Below are 22,782 nucleotides of genomic sequence, written 5' to 3' on the forward strand. Positions count from 1 at the left end.
GATTTATCTGAAATTAAAAGGTAATATAAAGAGTGTATACCCTATTTTCCACCCCACCTCATCCCCAACTCCCAAACTCATCCCAAAAGGTTTGGATTGAGCACCAGTGAGCCTCATTCCAGAGAACACAGTCCTTCCACTGCTCTATAGCTCAATGCTGGGGGGCTTTATACCCCTCTAGCCAACACCTGGCATTTGGCATGGTGCCAGTAGGTTGATGTTGGCAGATATGTGTCAGCAATGGCATCAACTTAAAGAAGATAAATGCATTAATTAGAAGGGATGTCCACAAACATTTGGACAAATAGTGTATCTATAAGTTAAGTAAACACTAATCGTCACTAACAGGTCACTAATCTTTAATGTTTACTAATATAATATAAATATCACTGGCAGGGTCGAGGAACAAGCACATTCATATTTACTATTCATTTAAATATGGTTAATATAGACTATAAATACCCAAATTCTGATTAGATATAAAAAATATATAGAAACTAAACCAAAATCTATCAGCATTGTGCTTTTGTACCTCTTTATTAGACAGCACTGAAACTCTATACAGTACTTTTACAGTACAGGGTGTGTTTGTATGCCTGATGTGAGACAGAAATAGCTGAGCATCCTGTGGAAACTTATGAGGGATGGGTCGTTTTTCTCAGAAGCCTGATCAGGGTGGTCAGAGAGGTCTGCAGAGATAAAGCAAGAACACTTTAGTGATGCAGGGGTAAAAGATCAAGGCGTGTAGCGCTCAGAGCTGTGGAAACCACCAACAGCCCAAACACCACCACAGGCAGAGACGTTCACAGACACGTCAAAGCAAGAAACATCACACATGCATGCACGCACGCACGCACACACACACACACACACACACACACACACACTTATTGTATATTTAAATTAATTATCTCATGATAATGACTAAAAAAAAACTTTGTTAGATGATGATTTTTGTTTGTTTTCTCTCAAGTTCTGTTTGCTTGTGTTGCGTTGGGGGAGGGGGGAGAGAGAGAGAGAGAGAGACTAAGAGAGATGATGCTAATAATGCTCATAATGGTGGAGGAGGAGCCGCAGTAGGCTAACCCTGACCACACAGTCATCTTTAACATCCTGCAACTGCATATGCATCAAAGAAAGTCTAGTATTATAGTATCTATTATAGTCTATTATAAAGTCATGGCAGTTGATGTAGTCTATATTTTCATGCTTATTCATATTTATGGCAGGAATAAATAAGCACAAATGTATTTATACTCTTTGATCCATTTGATCTCACTACAACTACAAACTACAAACTACAAACTTTATTCTAAAGTCTGCAAACCAAACTAGTCAGTGCCAGTACCTTTCTGCTTCCCAATGGCATGTCCAACGCATGCTGAAGCATCATTTGTGGCTGCCCTTAGTGGTGTTTTAATCTGTGCTTGCATCCAGCTGGGCCTGTATTTGACCTTAACCTTGACCTTCTCATCATAAGTAATAAAAGAGCACAGTACTGGAGTTAGATGGCATGAAAATGTCAGAATCAGCACTTTCTGCAATGCCAGTCCCATATGCAGCATAGACAGACTCCTCTTTGGCACCTGGCAAATCAAGGAGATGCAGCTAGTCAATTCACTGAGCCATATATTTTCTCTCAGTCAATATTGTGTATGGCTAACAGATAGTCAAGGAGGCAGGGAAGTTGAAAGCTCACAAGAGTTTAACATAGCCTAGTGGATTAAACTGACTGGTCAAAACTCTTGGCACATTGTGTTCCACTGTATTTGTACACTGTTCTGTACATTATTTTCATAAAAAAGCTGATGGGAAGTTGGTTGCTTGGCCAGTTTTGTATCCCCAACAATCCATAAGCAGGGCTCATTATTCTAATGTCTGGCTCTATAATTATGGTGCAGTGGAGGTTCATATCTATGAGCATAATAAACATTATGACATCAGAGATGACTTTATCTTATAAGAGACATAAGCAGCCACTAAGGCCCCCCCTGGACACTAGGGGACCCCCTAAAAATGTTTAAGTTACTATTGTACCATTGTTTGACCTCTTGAACCACAGGTTTATTACTGTGTTATTAATTCTAAAACAGAAACTACCACGAGTGTTTGGTAAACATTTAGTATTATTTTTGGAGTCCCAAAGGTTCTATTTTAGGGCCTACAAAGTTGTGTATGTTATCAGAGTGAAGTAGCTATAAGGGTGTAAACTTCTGTACAGATGATTAATTCTAGGAAAGAGTGACTGGTTAACCTAAACCACTGATCTACAAAACATCAGCACAGTCATTTCTTCAGATCACCAATTTTGCCATCTCTTTGTAGCCAGTCAGAGTGTTAAATACACCGCCAAGCCCACCCCGCCATGCTCAGGGTCCCTGAAAGGCTCGAGTTGGCCCTGTAATATAGTAGCCTGTGTACCAGGTCTAATTCATCAGAGCAAAAATGAAACAAAAAAAAAAGCAAAAGAGATAGTAGATTCCTCCTCTTGTTGGTAACTCTCCAGATGCAGGTGCTAAAGGTTGGTAAGTAATATGTCTGACCTTTCGAACATGCTGCTTTTGAGTGGCTAAGGTCATGTATGAAAATACTACAGCGTTAAAGAGCATAGCTGAGAAACACCACCGCAGCTTTATGAATAGAACTTTATCACTGTGTTGTAGCACTGATACTGCAGAGTGCTATGAGTCTAGACCTTAAACCTCTTAAAACCCTAAACTTGAAATAGGATGTGTTAAATAAGCGGTTAGTAACAACTTCTATATTAATAAGAGTGAAAAACTCAACAGACAGACGCCGAGGTCGAGAGGTTAACTTATTCTGTAGCTTACTCTGGGTGTCAAAGAATGTGTTTCTTTACTCAAATACACACATACACACACATACACACACATACACACACAGCTAGAATCCAATGTTGATCCTGTAACCATTAAATGTGTACAGCGTCTATATATATATATATATATATATATATATATATATATATATATATATATATATATATATATATATAATATCATCTACCCTAAAAAGGTTCCAGCAGCAAAAGAACACAGTAGCACCACAGATCCACCACAAGCTCCACAGCACACACTAAAGACCAGCTTAACTCTGCTGTCAGGCTCATTTGACATAAAATCAGCTTACTGCTATGTCTCACTCACTCAGAATCTATACACATGTTCATCTACTATACATACACTACTGCACAAGCTATTTAAATAATTAATAAAATGTACAGATGTCTTTCTATTGACATATAGGCATCTATTATTGGCATCTATGTTGGTATATCTGTTATATTTAGATGTTTATCAAGTGTTTGAAAAGTAATATTTAACATGTCATTGGGGCTTTGAGCGACTCAGCGGCCTAAGGTACTGCCACTGCAGTGGCTCAGCAGTCTCAAGCACTGCCACTATAACCCAGTGGTTGCGACTTTGAATTCTGAGGGCTGAGGTATCAATTTTTAATATTATCCTTTTTATTTTAAATAAAGTGCCCCTATTCTCTAATTTCACTGACTTCTGTGTATATTAAAAGTCTTCACACTTTGCTTTTGCAAGATGGACAGGGGGCTTCTGATGGCGACATAGAGAAGAGCACAGGAGGAGAGAAAAAAGCAAAACACCCTGTGACTTTCCCCAGCCAATGAGGTCAATCTCAAGAGCCCTAATCTAATACAGTGTGCAGTGGTTCTACCAACGGCTTTCTTTTAATAAACACTGCTTATTTTAAGGTGATGGCTTCCACGTGGGTTCTCTTTCTCTTTCTCCACCTAATATGTAAGTTCATGTATTATTTATAAGCATTTCTGCTTCTCAGCTGTCCCTCGTTTTGGTTTTTTTTTTAAATGCACTGGTGAATACTGGTCTTCTACTGTGTACTAACTGATTTAGGCCTGACTTCATCTCATTTTATAGATCCTGTTGAAGCTATGGATCTCTATGAGACATCTTTTGTCTCAGTTAGGTCTGGGGCAGACGCAACGCTTCACTGCAGACTTGCAGAAAGGCTCAGTTACAGTGCTGAGGTTTGGTACAAGCAGAGAGTGGGGCAGGAACCGAAAGAAGTGGCGATAAGGTTAAAAAACAAGAAACCTATGAATTTGGGTTATGACAGGTTGATTATGGTTGGAGCTTCTCTGACTATTAAAAATACTGTTGAAGATGATGAAGCTATCTACTTCTGTGGAGGCAGTGATGGGAAAACTATAGTGTTTTCATATGGCACGTTCTTAGCAGTCACAGGTAATCGGATTACCATTTCTCAGCTTTCATAAAGTGTGGAAATGTGTTTATTTTTAACAAGATACATTTACAATATGGTTATTCTTGCTCTCATGCGAAAAAGGCCAGTGATATAACCTTCATAACTTTCAATGGAAGTCACTGTAACAAGATATCAGTCCAAGTCATTTCTATTTCTTCTAGACCATTGGTCCAAACTTTGACACAATGTAAAGAACAACTGCCAGATTCAAATTATGTCAATGACTGTGATGATATGAAATATACACAGTTGCTCAGTCATATAGCACCTAAAATTATGTTTGACTCAAATTATTACAGTAAGACTTAATTTAGCCCTCATGTTATGTTCAGCAGTAAGAAACATCAGTATGTTCCTGGGTAAAATTGACCCAGTGCACATTTAGCCTTCTGAAAGTAGTTAAAAATCATAACTTAAAATCATAATTGATGTCAAACTAATCCATATTCAGTCCCCCGTCCCGTTACAGTTCCTAATTTACTAATAATAATTCACTTGTTTTTCAATTAAAGATAATTTTCAATTATTTTTTGTAGATAATCTGTTCCAAGTCAAATCACCCTGCAACATAACAGAACACTAAGCATTTCACTGTGTAAATGATGATGATCAATACTCATTACTGGCTAATGTGTTTTTGTTGAAGCCAAGATGTAACTTTAAGCTTCTTAGAGCGGTTTAATATCTCCACCAGGTCGCCTTCAGTTCAGCATCTCAGTGCAGCAAACTCCAGCATCAGGGTCGGTTCTTTCAGGACAACCAGTGACTCTGCAGTGCACAGTCCATTCAGATATCCGAGCAGCAGATGTCCGAGTGCTCTGGTTCAGATCTGCTGCAGGACAATCCATTCCTGAAATCATCTACACTGATCACAACAGCAGCAGCCATCAGCGTGAAATCAGCTCCTCTCCACACAGCTATGTGTACAACTTCTCCAGGAACATCCTCAACAATGCCAGCAATGCTGGGACTTACTACTGCGTCGCAATGACTAGTGGGGAGATCGTTTTTAGCAATGGAACAACAGTAGACTTCAGTAAGACTCTTTTGTATACATAGATTATGTAAGATGTAAATCTAGCCTATATGAATATGATTATTGCAATACATATTTAATGTTTTAGATAGTGTAAAGTGTAAATCAAATCATTGATGAAAGATCATTTAACAAGTTACATTAAGGGTACATAGGTTTTATTGGTGAAATTTTGATACATAACATCTTGTAGGGCAAGAAGGAATATTAATAAGTGGTGTTTTTAATTTTTCTATGTGTTTATACATCATATAGAGGGACCTGAGGATCCCACTTTATTCAATCTGGAAGTGACTTTTGGTGTTTCTGTGATTTGGATCTTTGCTCAAGCTATTTTTATCTATAAGAAGATACAGTGTAAACACTGCAGTGGTGAGTGTTCACTATGATTGTGAGGATAAATAATGATCTATTATACATTATTTTTATATTCAGTTTTTCTTTGGAATGAATGGTTTAACAGTTGAAGTCTTTCCATTTTATTCATATAATCAAATAAAAAAAAATGTATCAGTTTAAAGACTATTGGCAATAGTAACAGTCTGACACAACAAGGGTAAAATGTCATATATTATATTTATAACCTAAATTTAATAATAATGATCTTATAATAAATATCTTTTTCTACCAATATAGGACTACTGTTTACATTGTCAGAGAGCCCAACCAGACAGGTACTAAGTGTGTCATCTTATGCTTTAGATATGCTGTGATACTTTTGTAATATTGGCTGAAATTTCATTTGTAGGCCTCATATCACATGCATAAGCATAAAATACATGTTTATGAAGCAGTACTAGCAGTGTTTATAAGCAGTGTGTGTCTGTATTCACAATATACACAATACAAAATGTTCAATAAAATAAATAAAATATTTTGATATTAGGAGCTTATATCGACATTTTAAGACAAAGAGATCAATAGAAATGTCCCTAAACGACAATAAATTGCAATAAATTGTAAATATTTTCAGCATTAATATTCTTTACATTACTGTCCCCAAAAATTCATAAACACTGAAGCATTGCTTTATAAATATGTTATACCATGCTTATGCATGTGCTATTAGGTCCTTCTGTAAGTAGACCTACATTCTTGTATACTTCTAACTTGCTATGCTTGTTCTCATGTTCTCACAGGGCCACAGCATTTCCACTAGACTGAGAATGAAGAGAGGACAGTCTGCTGTGTACTCTGAAGTGAAATACTTCACAGAGACTGACCACTATCAAACTCACTAGCTCTGTTCTGTTGCATTAGTGAAGTTTCAATGTTCAGTGTACTGCTCCTGTTGACCTTTGTACTCTTTACCTCTTCATTTCCAAATTTAACTTTCCACTGGTTTCCACTGGTTTAGATTTATCTGTAAAGCTTCACCCTATATTTAGGACAACATCGTGCTAATAGGTGTTAAAAAAGGGTAGCTGAAAGAATGAAGTTTCAGTTCTCTGAGGGAGTGATGTGAGAACACTCTGCTCACTACAATCCTTCACACATGGTAAACAAACAGAGATCAGACTGATGGTGCTTGATAAGATGCAACGTTAATGGAAATTTAGTTCTTTCTGCCTTAAACTGTCTGAAAAGTAATTTTCACTGCTTGTACTGTTGATTAAATGTTAATTAAACATGACTCCTGAAGATTTAACTCGTAGCTTTTAGTTCGTCTGCAGATATTTCAGAATTTCAGAAACATTTTTGATACTGTTCCTAAATAAATGTCTTAAACAAATGAAAGTGTATCTATTTGTGGCCTGAATTCTCCTATATTCTGCAATTATGGTTATTATTTATGTTTATTATGTATGTATGTTTATCATGTATGCTAATTATATGGTTCCTTTCCTTAATTGTAGTTATTTTTATCATGTCGTCATCTCTATTAATTATCGTATATGGTATAGCTTACTAAATACCATATATATATATATATATATATATATATATATATATATATATATATATACATATATATATATATATATATATATATATATATATATACTCATTTACACTTCTCACACAATCTTTTATTCTTATATATATATATATATATATATATATATATATATATATATATATATATATATATAATGTTATATATATAAGATATATATAAGAAAGAAACATCTTACTGATGCAAATGCTCACATAAACCGACTCCAGTGGGACTCTAGTTGTCAAATGTGGTTGTAGTCAGTTAGAAAGAGCTGTGCCGCTTTCCTCAGCCAATGAGGTTTATCTCTGGAGTTTAGCATACTAAGGCAACTCAGTGCTTCGGTCTTGCTTTCAGATTATTTTTCTATCAAGTTTAATCTGCACCTGCTGTTTTTTGATGATGGCACAAGTTGGGATTGTTATTTTCTTTCTCTACAAAATCTGTAAGTTCCATAAAATTACCAGACTTTTAAAAGTGTTTAAAAATGATTCTACTTGTTTAAATTGTATCTAATTGTGTTTTTATTGATGACATCAATTGAACTTTAACTGATTTAATAGATTCTGCTGAAGCCATGAGAAACTCAGAACCATCGATTTACTCGGTTAAACCAGGAGACACAGTTCTTCTAAACTGCACATCTCCAGTTGGGCTGAAGAGCACAATTTGGTACAAGCAAAGACTGCGGCACGCGCCACTAGACGGTGGATTGAAGTTTGATGATAAACAGTATTCTGTCAGACAGTCGAGATTTGAACTGCAGCTAATTAGGGACAGTTATTCTCTCAGTGTTGTAAATGTCACTGAAGACGATCAAGGAATGTACTTCTGTGGAGTGAGTGATGAGAACACCATGACCTTTTCTTCTGGTACATTCGTAGAGGTGGCAGGTAATTACACTGTTTTTTAACCTGGTTTTGATGGTCCTCATTTAACATCTTTCACAGATTGTTCTTCAATATGTTCTTAAGAAAAGTCCAAACAAACAGAATCAGATTTAAAATGTGTTTTTAAGCCGCAGAATTGTTCACAGCTCTGCTCTTATAATGATGAATCTCATTGTGTTTGTGAATTAATTGAATCCCAAATAAGAAAATATTGGTGAATGTCAGAATATTTGTGAAAATTGTGTAAGTGGATTTTAGCAAAGAAATTTTTTCACATTTAAAATATTCTAAGCATGGAAATGTTCCAGTATTTACAGTATTCTACACTTTCTCTATAGACAATATCCTTGTAATATAAAAAAATTCAATAATGCAAATACAATATGAATACTATATTGATTGCTGGTGTTTTTAGATGTTTTATTTCATAATTAGACCATTTTTAGAACTACAAAGACAAAAACAAAACTTTCTAACAACTGTTTTTGTTCTTCAAATAGCCATTAGTTACTTTAGTACACTGTAAAAACATTGAATTGCAGATGGTTGACAGGTAGTACTGAACATTCTCTTGCTGTGTTGTATTGACTAGGTCATCCTCAGCTAAGCATATCAGTGGACCAGTCTCCTGTATCAGGCTCAGTTTCTCCAGCCAAGCCAGCGACTCTACAATATACAGTCCTCTCCAAGATCCAAGCAGCAGACCTCCAAGTCCTCTGGTTCAGAGCTTCTGCAGGGAAGTCATATCCCTCAATCATCTACACTCATCATAGCAGCAGCCAACAGCATAAAGCCAACTCTTCTCTGCACAGCTGCGTGTTCACCTTCTCCAACAACGGCCTCAACAACAGCCATGCTTACTACTGTGCTGTGGCCAGCTGTGGGAGGTTCCTGCCCTACAGAGCACCAGTTGACTTCAGTAAGCTGCACTGCTGTTGATTTATTACCACTGAAGTTGATCACTAATTGAATGAAAGGCAAGAGCTTTCTGTTATTTAAGGATGGACGTTCTCAAGACTTAGCAGACTGCGTATGTTTTATAAAAAATATTTGTTGTTTAAATCGGTTCAATAAACAACTGTGTGTATGCATATTTATATTTCAGATAGGATTGAAAGTAGTACTAATGGTAAAAATAGTCGTTTTTATAGCCATAATAGGGGTAGAATTAATATTAGTATTAATATTTGGTCACAGTATAGTGACCATAGAGACCATCCGGGGCATTTACTGTGAACATTCAGTAGAATATTTAATTAATATTTAGAATATATAACAGAATATTCAGTATTGCTATGAAATCAAATGCTTATATTTATTTGACAGATATTCAGTTTGGTCCAAAAGTCTGAAAGTGAATTTACACCAAGCAGCCATAACATTAAAACCACCCACAGGTGAAGTGAATATGATTGATGATCTGTTGAATGGCACCTGCCAAGGGGTTCATATATTAGGCGGCAAGTGAACAGTCAGTTCTTGAAGGTGATGTGCTAAAAGCAAGAAACATCTCCAAAACATTAGGCGAGGAGGGACAACCGGTGACATGGTGACAGTATCATAGGCCCCTAAAGGTTCACTGACAGATCCAACAGAAGAGCTACTCAAGCACTAACTGCTGAAAAAGTTAATGCTTGTAGAGCAATTCCTCGACAGGTCAGAATTGTTTGGTGGCAAGAGGAGGACCTACACAATATTAGGTTGATTTAATGTTATGGCAGGTTGGTGTATATTGTTATCCTAGCAATATTGTGCACTCGAGCCTCTTTCTGATGAGTTCAGAAACATGCTGCATTTCTTATTATTAACATTTATTTATGTGTCTTCCAGCAAGGCCTACCCAGACCGGTGTGTTCTATCTGTGGCCTGCTTTGGGAGTGTGTGTGGCAGTGATCTTTGCTCAAATCCTCGTGATCTGCACAACAACAAATTGTAAACACTGCAGTGGTGAGTGTTCATTTTTTAGATTTATTGTCTGCTATGAATGATAAAAATATGAGAATGAGAATAAGAAAAAATATCATGATAGATCGAAGCTTTATTTGCAGCTTCCAAAATGAATATAGTTCATTTATAATCTATTTGTCAATCTAATGACATTGAGGATTGTGCAAAATAACTGCAGCTGGAAATATGATGTATCTGTACCCAAACAGAAAATGGGGCCATATATACACATAGACCAGAACAGATTGGGCAAAATCTGTATAAAATGATAATGGACAATAATTTGAATACATTTGAATTATTGTCCATTGTTATATTTTTGTATCATTTATTAGACATGCACATAGGACATAGGAGCATACATATATTTTTGAACAGTAGGAAGATAAGTACATGCATAAGTAAACAATAATTATAGTATATACATGTGATACATGTGATATATGTTATATTATCCCTGTTCCACATTTGGATCTGGCATTTATCTTTCAGGATAAATGGATCAAAAGAATACTTCAAAGTGAATAAAATCTTATACATATACATTTATTTCCACTGACAGTTGGAGATACAAGATTTTTGCACAACAGCGACAACTTTATATATATAACTTTATACTGTCATTTTCTCTTCTTCCTTTCAGCTCCAGTAGCAGAGAACACAAACAATCAGGTACAGATGCTTTAAGAAGAAGAGTTATGATAATGTGACCCAGTAGTTCCCAACCCTGGTCCTGGAAAACCCCCTACCCAGCACATTTAAGTGTTTCCCTGATTCAAATAGATGCGGGTGGTCTATTAGAGCAGGAAACCACTAAAATGTGCAGGGCAGGGGGTCTTCCAGGAACAGGGTAACTAACCCTTACCTTGTTAACCTTTCTGCTCGTTCCCACAGGACAGCACTACTGTGGAGCTGATCTACGCTGCCAAACAGCTGAGAACGAAGAGTGGAAACAGTTTGTACTCTGAACTGGAATACTTCAAAGTGTGATGTGAGAACACAGCTTTAGAGTGTGTGGTCACTAAAGTCTTTAGCTTGATAAACATAGACGTGGTCAGACTGATGGTGCCTGATTGAGCGCCCTGATGGAAGTTTCATATATGTTTTTCTTTCCTTTTTTATCTGCTTTGACAGAAATAACCTTTCAGTGGTTAAACTAAGAGTGTGATCACATGTCAACACCTCGGAGAACTGAGACTTCATTGGAAAATGACAATATTGTGAAACTGTACCCAAATACAGAATACACTCTGCATCTTCTAAAGCTTAAAGATTCCATAAGAAACCATTTATAAAAGTTTTTTTCACTAAGAGGCCGTATTTAAAAGGTGTAGAGCCTATATATTGATTACTTTGGCCAACATTCTGCTTTAATTATATTGTTTTTATGTGAATTGTGCAGGCATATGACTCATTTACACATATTTCACTTCTCTCTTATTGTTACCCCCAAATAAAAGCTCTCATTTTAATCCTCAAAGTTGTTGATCTGAATTTCTTTCCAAATGCTTGTACAGTGATATATAATAATACCTGGGCTTGTTCAGAAACTGTTGTGCTGCACCCCAATTCATCAAGCTGGTCCATTTTACTGTGTCATATCTGCAGTAACCTAACATGGTAATAAATCACTGATTACAGAAAGTCTTTCTGAATTATTCATCTTTGACTGGCAATGAAACAAATGATAACACTTATACTCACTTCACTTGTTCTGTAAAACAATTTTAATAAAATGTGCTTGATAAACTGTTATTATTTGACAATCCTAATATGTTTGCATTACATAATTGTTCAGTAACATCAAATATATACATATATACATATACAGATTTTACACGTGTAAATTTATATAAGTTGATAAAATAGTTTTGACTCTGTGGGAGATCTTCCACCTGTAATATGGTGAGATAACAGATTCTTTTTTACTTGGACAGTTTGGGGAATGGACATTTTAATGGACGAGTCATTTAGAGTACACACAGTGTGATGTCATAACCTGTTTACAGGGCCATTTCTGAAATTTTATGGGTCCCAAGTGACATCCTACTTGAGGGTCCCCCACTCCTAGTATATGCCAGTCATAGTATTGCGATATGGATATTATTATATATGAGATAGTAATTTACTCAAATACATGGTAAAGACTGAGAGTTAAAATGTAGTTATGGTCTATAATTCTATAAGTCTTTAATATTAAACATAGAAAATGAAATAAAAATGTATATAACTTAACTGACATTTCATTTGTAAGATATTAAATGTTCTATATTGCTTTTTTTTTATAGATGTAACATTGGCATCAACCAAATACCAAACCAAAATGACCTCCAGTGTGGACCAGTGATTTACAGTAGTTTACAGTATTTTTCAACTGCTTCAATCTTTAAATTTCCCAGAACCAGGATCCTTAACTCCAGGATTTCATATCTTGCCATCTCAGATCATTATTTATTTTGTTAATTGACAAAGACCATACAGATCTGTAGAGTTTACTGTAGAAACTGTTGCCTCAGGTTTCAGTTATCATGGCAGAACAGGTTGGATTGTGGCTCATTTTTTTGGGAACTAAAACCATATGCTGATAAAAAAGTGCTGTTTAAGAAACCAAGGGAGCTTTTGGTGACCACCCAGAACTATAAAAGAAGCGGAAAGAAAGAACCTTGTGACTTTTGTCAGCCAATGACTTTTGTTGTGCTCACCAGTCTAATTCAGTTCAGTTGCTTCCTTTTAAATATTTTCCTTGAAGGTATAGCTGTTTATTTATTTTGATGATGGCTCGAGCTGGGATTATAATCCTCTTTCTCTGCAAAATATGTAAGTTACTTATTTTACGTTTAAGTTTAGAAGACATATCTCCATATTCCAATTATTATTAATTATTCTTGTTTGACATTTCAGTCATGTTTCATTTTTAACTTAAAATGTTGAATAAAAAACTGATGTTACAGGTTCTGCTCAAGCTGTAGGAAATCCAGAGCCATTGGTCATCTCAGTTAAAGCTGGGGAATCGTTTACTCTTAGCTGCACATCTACAATTACAGACCAGAAGTCCAAAGTTATGTTTTGGTTCAAGCAAAGACTGGAGCACATGCCGCTGGAAGTGGGATACAAGCTCAGTAATAAGACACCTGCACTTCAAGATCCCTTTAAGAAATCAAGATTTCAGCTGAAGCAGACTGAGAGCAGCGTTTCTCTCATTATTAAAAGTGTTAGTAAAGAAGATGAGGGAATGTACTTCTGTGGAGAGGTAGCTGAGGATGCGGTGAAGTTTTCTAATGGGACTTTCTTAGCTGTGTCAGGTAATTTTACTGTTTCTGCTTTGTTTTCATTTTTCTGATCCAGGAAAATCACTAAATATTACTAATTTATCTTGATTCTATTCCCAATGATGTTGTTTCCATCAATAATGCTTTAGTATTTAGTCTGCTTTATCTATAATGACCACAGTGTGATTTCATAGATGATTAACAGTTCCACCTTCATTAGTGAGATGAAGATCTCATCTATATTTTATTACCAGGCAGTTCAAACATCTCAGTGGATCAAAGTCCAGTACTGGAATCAGTTTCTTCAGGAGAGTCGGTGACTCTACAGTGCACAGTCCTCTCTGAGATCAGTCCAGAAGATCTCAGGGTGCTCTGGTTCAGATCTGCTGCAGGACGATCCTTTCCTGAAATCATCTACACTGATCACAACAGCAGCAGCCGTCAGTGTGAGACCAGCTCCTCTCCACACAGCTGTGTGTACAGCTTCTCCAAGAACATCCTCAACGACAGTGATGCTGGAACTTACTACTGCGCTGTGACCACCTGTGGGAAGATCATCATTGGCAATGGAACAACAGTGCGCCAGAGTAAGATTGTACTTCTAAATGAACACCCGCATGAACACATACACTCGTGAAGGCAATAGTTCACCAACCACATAATATTTCTGGCCAGACATGCTACAGAAATACATTTCTGTTAAAAAAAAGTATCTTGGTTGTAATATAATTCTAATATTACAGCTTAATTCATAACCAACTCATATAAAACAACTAAACTAAATACATAAATGCAAAAAAAAATAAAAAATAGTAATAATAAATTGAAGATATATATATATTTTTTTTTTCTTCTCTTTTAAAACTTAAATTATAATTTTTGCTACTGGGACACATTTTAAAAACAGACCATTTCTGATATATATTTTGTTTTATACATTTATCAAATGTACATGCATTTATTCATGCATTAATAAATCTAAATATTTGACTAGTTTTATTTTCATCATATTTTATGCATAAGTGTGATTAGTCATTTACCAGTGCTTGGTGATGCAACAGTGATTGATGTGACACTTCACTTCTAACTTTATTTTAAAATATGAACTTTAAAATAATTTTGACTGTATTTTTGTTCTCTTACAGAACCGCCGGTCAGTCTTGTACTGACAGCTTTAATAGTGTTCTCGGGGGTGTGTGTGGTTGTAATCTGTGCTCAAGCCATTGTTATTGTTAAAATGAAGAGCTCTGGGCAGGGTGCTGGTATGTATAATGTATAATATGATAACCACAGTAGATTTACTGTTCACTGTAGCCAGACAAACTGTAATTGAGGTTGTTCTTCTTTTCTCTCTACAGAGAAACTTCAGCAGGATGGTGTGATGGAGAATTCTTCCAATCAGGTACTATTCATGCATTTACATTTACATTACATTTACGGCATTTAGCAGACTATTTATATTGATGCTATTATAAGTAAATATGAGTCAGTATTGGATAGATGTTAAGCAGGACCCATGGTTACCAGGGCCCCTCATTTACAGTAGATACTGATGAAATTGTTTACCCACATTGTTTATTCATGGAAATGTCCGGTTTCTTGAAAAAAAACTTTTTGTCCCCATCAGCCATGCAACCCCTCAATGAAAAGACCCTCTATGACCTACAAAATGATACATTTATCATTCATAACTTTAAAATCCTCAAATAATAAAAAAAATGAGTAAATGTTATTAAATAGTAAATAGTAGTGAGTACTGAGTAAGAAAAAATATAGCTCATCATCATCAAGTATGAGTTAAATTGAATGCAGGCAATTACAGGACTTAGAGGTCCAATGTTGTTTTGTTACCTTTTACGCTGATATATCATCATAGTTACTGAAAAACCTTGTATGTCCATTTTTGTTTTTCACTATTTGACATAAAATTAATCTTGGGCAGTTTTTTTCTTCTACTGTGAAGTTGCCTTTTTGGAGGTTCAAGGTTTTTGCAAGATGGCAACAATAGCTCAGATTGTTTCTAGTTTCTCTGAATGTTTTTCAGTCCAGGACTTAATGTGGGCAGTGGTGGCTCAGCGGTTAGAGCGGCGAGATGTCGGGCTCAGCAAGCTGCCACTGTTGGGCCCTTGAGCAAGGCCCTTTACCCTCTCTGCTCCCCGGGCGCTGGAGTTGGCTGCCCACCGCTCTGGGTCTGTGTGTGTACTCACTGCCCCTAGTCTTAATAGTGTGTGTGTGTGTGTTCACTACCACAGATGGGGTAAATGCGGAGGACACATTTCGCTGTACAGTAACAAATATGTGCACCTTTATTTATATTTAAGGCATTTAGCAGAAGCTCTTATCCAGAGCGACTTACAAAAGTGCTTTGCTATTTACTCAATAATAATACTAATAATTCAAAGATACCTCTAAGTTTAGACTCTACTAAACACAGGTCAATAAGGTGACCATGACAACAACACAGTTAGATTGGTACTGAGTTACTAGAACACTGGTTCTTTGGGAAATATATCAGGATTTGCATATTAGCATGAGGCTATTGTGAGTAACCTGCATACGTTGACATCCTGTGTGTCTGTGTTTCAACAGGGCGGCAATGCTGAGAGTCTGAATTACGCTGCAGTTCAGTTCAAAGAGAAGAAACCTAAACGTGAAGACAGAAGGAGGAGAGAAGAGCCTGAAGAACTGGTGTACTCTCAAGTGAGAACCTCCACTGCTACTGGTCCTCGTCCAAAGCGCTAGCTTCTTTTAGTGGTGTGTTCAGCACCACAAGTTCTAGTTTTAGTCTCTAGTTTTAGACTCTTTATTTTATGTTTTGGAATCTGGCAATTGTTTTGTTTTGTGCTACTATTTACTGTGAACTCCCACTGCTCTCAAAAGCTGAAGATGTCTGGACTCCCTGTCATATGAGTCTTTTTTTATCATTTTGTATTCAAATTCAGATTTAAGAGTAAATAACACAGCAAAGTATAACTACAATTGTATAACTACAAGTGTATATAATTGTACAATTGTATGTCTACAATTTCCTGATGAAAACAGTGTTAAAATATTTTACTGGTTTATTTGGTTTGTTTTCATTAATTATATGGTTTGCCATATAAATATATTTTAACCCGCATAAAAACATAGATTTATCCATTATAATATTTTATATGCTCAAGTTCTGTTAAAGGAAAGGTTTACAACATAATACATATTTCAAAAATACGTTCAGGAGTTTGCAGCAACACTGGCTAGTACATTATCCTCCAGTGCAAAACTAAGGAAACACACTTACTAGGATACTAACTATTTCATATCAATTACATTGGGGGTCAATTATACTTTATTGTATATATGTATTATATATGTGTTACACAATTATTGTGCACTGTGTATTTGAAATAACCTAATATCGTTTACATACACAACATGAGTTTGCACACATTTAACACTCAAACATAAGACAATATTAATTATTTATTTAATTAATGTGGGACTCCAAAGAGAAGAAAGTATGTGCAATTAACTAAGAACAACTGTCTTTGTGTTTCTGGAGTAAACCACGGAAGTTGTGATTTTAGACATTGCTAATTAACAGACTTTCTATGGATGTTGGATTTAGATTTCACTCTGCAACCATCACTGTCGGTTACACTGCAGGTAATTAAGTGCTTATTGCATCAGAAAGCTCTGCTAATGAAGCAAATATAATGAAACATACTTAGAATGAAATGAGAAACAGGTGTCAGGTGTTAAACACATCATATGATGAGATTTTCTTCTCGATCAGCTCTGCAATCTTTCTTCTCATTCCAGCTCCAACACATCAGAATGGTTTCCAGATTACACACAAACCTTAAACCTATCAAATAGATATATTCACATAACACTCTCCATGAGTTTTGAAAAAAGTCCCTTTTCATATCCTTTAGTGTCTCCTAGTCTCTCTTACAGACTGGCTCTACAATGTACTGGGAGTCTGAGATATTTTAGTAGAATTCCTCCAGACTAATTGCGGATATACACTGTGCAGATAAAGACCAATGTGTTCAAGCAGCCATAAGACTTCTACCAAACCTCTGAAGTGACCACATCCCTTCAGGCCCACCCATGAAGAGCAGGAACAGAGATTTAAGAAAGTGAAATGTCATAGATCAGACAGAAGAATAATGACTGTAATTCTGTCTGCTATTACAAGGGGGCGTCTGATCTCCAAAAACAAAAACATTATTTTGGTTTAAATCAAATAAATAAGTTTAACAGACTGTAGATTGGCATTAGCAAGAAATACGTACCAGGAGGATGAGTCTGCTGAGGGAAAAGGCATTTACAGAGAGAGCAGAAAAGGGTAGAAGAGGGGAATTATCATTAGAACAGTGTGAAAAAAAATAAATAATATATATATATATATGTGCAGAACAGTGTGAATATTATATATATATATATATATATATATATATATATATATATATATATATATATACACACTTTATACATATTTTACTAAGTAAATTACTTTTGGTTTATTAAACCAAAAGGGGTTCTTCATTGGCATTGCTCAAAGAACCTTTGCTTTTGTCAATTCAATTCAATTAGTTATTCTGAATTTGAACACACACTCACACGCACACACACACTAGTATTTAGCCCTATTGGTAGTTTCAGTATCAGTGTTGTGTCCGCCTCTGGTGCTGCCCCTCATTTGCATGTTGGCAGTTTCTATCTTGAGTAACCTCACTAGAGTTTACCCAGACAGAAAGGTGAGGGCCCCTGGGAGGTGCGGACACATCTGCTGGTGCTGCATTACAGCTGTGGTTGACTCTGAGCGTGCACTAGAGGGACTTCCTCAAGAGCAGCCACTGTCTTTTCTTCCAGAACAAAATCATATGTTTCAGGCTTGATACTCAGCACAGGCTGGAAGGGGCTGCAGGGCTGAAGAAGAGGCTGCATGGAAACGAGGACAGTAGTATGGACTTCGCTTTTCGGCAGGTGTTTGGGTGTGACCAGGATTCATTGGGACTGTGTTTGACCTGTACGAGAGATCATTCAACTTCTGTGTTCTGTTCACAGAGAAGACTGAAGAGTCAAGTACGAGAGAAAGGGGCTGCCTCTCCACCGACATCTAAAAAAGCATGGGTGGTCAGCCAGTGCCAGTCTAGCTGCTCTCAGCTTTCAGGTGCTATTCTGTATAGTGATGCCTCACTGTGTCGGAGGAGCCTGGCTGGGAAACAGTAGATGGAACACCAATTATGCTGGTTTCTCAAGAAGAGAGTGTGCTGGATTGCCCTGGACTGGACTTTCTGGGTTGCTTTGTTGGTTGGAGGACCCTTGAAGTGTTTGAGATGTTTGTGTAGTAATGGTCCTGGAAGGTGTTGCTTCTGTATTAGACCGTTGTGTCATCTTTTGGATCTTTTCCACATTTACATGCATGGGTGCTATTCTTGAGAACTATGAAGTTGATCTAGGGTAATTTAGCTAATTTGTGAAGTTGAAAGGTTGAAAAGTCACACATTATTATTTTAGTGCAAGGATGTCCATTCCTGGTCCTGATGATCTACTGTCCTGTAGAGTTGCAAGCTATTTCAGCTTTTAGAGGGTTGCTGGAGTCATTTCTGATGAATCTGAACTCACCAGGGTGGAACATCTGGGGCGCCAAGACTGGGGACTTCTGGTTTAATCCAAGCTATTATTATTATTACTATCACAGGTAAGTGGTGCTGATTGTGGACGCAGATACAATCCGCAAGAACAAGAACATGTTCCTCTGAGAGTGTTTTGTGTCCACTGGTCCCTCAAAAATGTTATTTCTGACCACAGCTTTTAATGATAAAGAACAAGATGAATCTACAATTATACAATACACAGCTCAATATACTGAGCTTATACACTTTACTAATATCACCTGTACACTATCTTATTCAGTGTGGGAAATTAGTTCTTGACAAACGCCAAGCCCAATAATACCAACCAATCATCGCTTAAAAGCCACAGCTTTTTTTGAGTATTGTTTCTGACTGTTTGCATCAATGTATGGATCCTACTCACTGGATCTGAATCCAATAGAATGCCTTTAGGATTCTTTAGGAAAAATCTGAAGGAACTACATCACAGAATCATGTCAACATGGAGCAGAATCTCAAAGGACTGTTTTTTCATCCATGCTGTGAAGAACTTAAGCTTGAGGGTGGTCCTACTCAAAAGAACTACAAAGGGTTCCTAATAAAGTGCTCAGTGAGTGTATATCTCAGTCAATTTCTTTTAAATATGAGTAGTCAGGTACTCCAAGCTAAACTAAAAGTTCTACCCCTCAACACTTTCTCAAAGCAGAGGAAAAGTGTTTTATTGTCTGTTTTATTATTCCAAATTTCAACAGTGTCTTATATCAAAATCCGATCTGCACCGAGAGCCCTTCCAGCTTCAAGTACGGCTCGTCTCGACCTGCCATTCTTTAAGATCCACAGAAGACGAGCGTCCAGACTTTTTACTGTCCTGCACGAAGTGGTGGAACGAACTTTCCCTTGGAGTCCAACACTCGCTGTCTTCAAACCCAGACTGAAGACCCTCCTCTTCTGAGAGGACTTGGGTGAAGAGTAGAGTGTTATGGTTTGCTTATTGACTCTAAGATTAGAGGATCTTTGAGCTTCTAGTCTATTTAAACTAGCTGAGGTTCTTCTGGAGAAGAGCAACTACTATGTAATTAAATTAAAATGTAAATGTCAATATGACTGCAGAGAATGCTGTCAGCTAATCCACAGCTATAAGCCTGCAACATCCTGTAAACACAGACTCTGTGTCACATCTTAATTCTACTCAGAAGTTCAACAATAATCAATCCTAATCAATCCTTGCTCATATATTTTCAATATGTACCCATTTTTTTAGAGGACCATTTTAACCCAGGTTCTTCTCTGTACTTCTTCTTTTACTGGGGAAGCTGAAATCTATGGATAGCCATGCAGTTTAAATTTGAGGACAGGGTGAACAGCTGTTTCTGCTTTTGAAACTGGGTCTGAAGAAGCGGCCCTGTGGCTCACCACAGACAGAAGTAACTGAGCATCCTGTGGAAACTTTGAGGTGTACGCGTGGGTTGTTTTTCTGAGTGGTCAAAAACACACACAAGCAGAGGCATCACCTGACACACCAAAGCCTCCAGATAAACATACACAAAAGTATTGGGACACTTGCTCATAATAAAAAGAGTTTATGCTAATTTTGTTGGAGTAACTGTCTCTACTGTCCAGGAAAGAAGGCATTGTGCTGTGAGAATCTGATTGCATCCAGCAGCCATTCCTAACTCCACAACTCACCCCAACAGAACACAGTTGTAACTGCTCCACAGCTCAATGCTTCTGGGACTGGACAAGCTGTGTGTGCATTTGCACATCTGTGTTAGCAATGGGTACGAGTAGCTGAATGCAGTCAACAAAAACAAAGAGAAAGAGAAAGAGCATGATTGGTAGCTACCCAGTGGTGAAGGAGGAGATCCAGCAAAGACAGAAGCTAACCCCACCCATATCCAACCCTGCCCAAGAAGCTGAACACGACTTTTAAGCTTCGATTTAATTACATGATTTAAAACATCATGGAAAATCAAGTTAAATTAAAGCAATAAAATAAAAACAGTAAGAAGTCTGATGGAGTCTTATTGCATCAATTCAAGCATTTCAATCTACATGATCGATTATAGGTGTGACCGGAACTGAAACTTCTCAGAGCACTGCAGTTCAACACTGATGGTTTAGATGTGAGCATGGCTTGTGTCTTAACTCACTGCTGCATCTGGATTCAGTAGCCAATCCCATCATCTCCACTGCTTCAGGTCTTTGGACTCTGATTAGTGTCTGATTGGTGAATCTAGCTTTAGAATACATACTGCCCTAAGGATGTCCTCCCTCCTTCCTCCCTCTTTTAATTTTCTTTTAATAAAGTTCTTTAAAGTTCTAAAGTTCTTGGAAGGACTTCTTCTTGAAAGGAGACTCGTGACCACTGTCTTTCAATTGCAATGATGAAACATTTTATTCCAATCAGAAGTACAGTGTGGAGAGAGTCCGTCAATTCTCGGTGCCCCTCTGCTCTCTCTCTAGACAGAGGAACACCTCACATTTTATACTCTTCTACAGGTCATGTGTTGTTACACTATTCCATATATAGGATGTCACTGTCTACCTCCACGAGGGGTGTAAATCAACTGTTTGTTCAGTTCATTTATGGCTTTACTAAGTTAGGCCTGGGAATGGATCTCGCTCTCCTTTCTCAAGTCTAGCCCATGGGCCTCATCATATTATCTCTCAACTCCATACCATTCCTTCAGATCTATGAACACCCGCAGAGCTAATGTATATACACTACAAGTGGACCAGACTTCTGGCCAGCCTGGATTCTGGACACTTATGAGTGCACAACAGTAAGGAAAAGAAGTCCTTCCAGGTCTCCAGAGAAGGTTTGATGATTTCTGGAAATTAGAAAATCCAATTTTCTAAATTTCTGGTGATAGTGAGAGTACAGAAACATGATCACACATGAAAATCCTCCAAAAAAAATGATGTGAAGAGTATCAGAAGTTTGAACTACAGAAGAATTGTATGGTTCTTTATTACATAAATATGATATAAAGATGGGTTGATGAACAGTGAGAAAGTGTTTGTATCAGGCGCCAAATTAAGTGAAATGGAAACAGTCTGAAAGAGAAATACTAAGGAAAATGTATCAGTTTCAATCTCTGAGCTGAGATTGCAATTAACTAACCCTCACACTCCCCAGTGAAGCCAAAACACATCAAATTTCATCCCCTACAGACCCATCTGCCTGATGGATTGTATGTGTTATGTATTATGTATTGAATGCTGGCTTAGACACAACTTAACATAATGTGAATCTGACAGTTATTCTTTACATCAATGAATTAGAAATTAATTAGAAACTTAGAAATTAGAAACGTCCATTAAAACCTTCTCTTGTAAAGTTGCTGTTTTGGAGATACAAGGTTTTTGTGTGAAAGAAACTTTCTTTGCTTTGCCTCCAGTGTATTCAAATATTCAATATATAGTTTCTGCTGAGGCTGTGGATCTTGATGAGCAATTGTTTAATTGTTTAAGCATTATACATTAAACAATTATGTTCTCAGCTTGGAATAATGGTGATATTACTCCGCACTGCAAATTTGTAGAAAAGCCCAGTCAAAACATTAAGATTTGGTAGAAACAATATTACTCCAGAAACCTCAGGAGAAATGGTGAAATCCATTTATCCAGTTTCTTCACATATTAATTAAACTACTGAATATAAAATATGAAAGAGATGGGGAATAATGTGAGAGGTAATAAAACTTTTTAAAACTTAAAACCTCATTTAAAATCTGTGATGAAATCAAACCATGTCTTGGTAACGTATTTATCTTTTGTAGTTAAAGAGATTTAAATAACTTTGTTTTTATTGTGTTTAGAT

General features: G+C 36.7%; 2 protein-coding genes and 1 long non-coding RNA gene across 3 annotated transcripts; all 3 read left to right on the forward strand.

The window, feature by feature from the left end:
* The first annotated feature begins 4,053 nt into the window (after positions 1-4,053).
* On the forward strand, positions 4,054-6,961 carry LOC140541348 (uncharacterized). Its single transcript, XM_072663933.1, has 5 exons — positions 4,054-4,253; positions 4,970-5,311; positions 5,567-5,683; positions 5,948-5,985; positions 6,451-6,961. Exons 1-5 carry the CDS (start codon positions 4,106-4,108, stop codon positions 6,550-6,552), a joined length of 747 nt encoding a protein of 248 aa, XP_072520034.1. The 5' UTR covers positions 4,054-4,105; the 3' UTR covers positions 6,553-6,961.
* Positions 6,962-8,740: 1,779 nt separating this feature from the next.
* On the forward strand, positions 8,741-11,540 carry LOC140541360 (uncharacterized). The gene is made up of 4 exons (XR_011977918.1): positions 8,741-9,056; positions 9,968-10,084; positions 10,728-10,756; positions 10,979-11,540. It is a non-coding gene; the product is annotated as an uncharacterized lncRNA (long non-coding RNA).
* A 1,501-nt stretch (positions 11,541-13,041) lies between these two features.
* Positions 13,042-18,573, forward strand: LOC140540770 (uncharacterized). The gene is made up of 6 exons (XM_072663195.1): positions 13,042-13,386; positions 13,608-13,940; positions 14,499-14,615; positions 14,712-14,755; positions 15,943-16,053; positions 18,409-18,573. Exons 1-6 carry the CDS (start codon positions 13,146-13,148, stop codon positions 18,571-18,573), a joined length of 1,011 nt encoding a protein of 336 aa, XP_072519296.1. The 5' UTR covers positions 13,042-13,145.
* The last annotated feature ends 4,209 nt before the right edge of the window (positions 18,574-22,782 follow it).

The sequence above is a fragment of the Salminus brasiliensis genome, chromosome 19, assembly GCF_030463535.1.
Source record: "Salminus brasiliensis chromosome 19, fSalBra1.hap2, whole genome shotgun sequence".
NCBI lineage: Eukaryota > Metazoa > Chordata > Actinopteri > Characiformes > Bryconidae > Salminus > Salminus brasiliensis.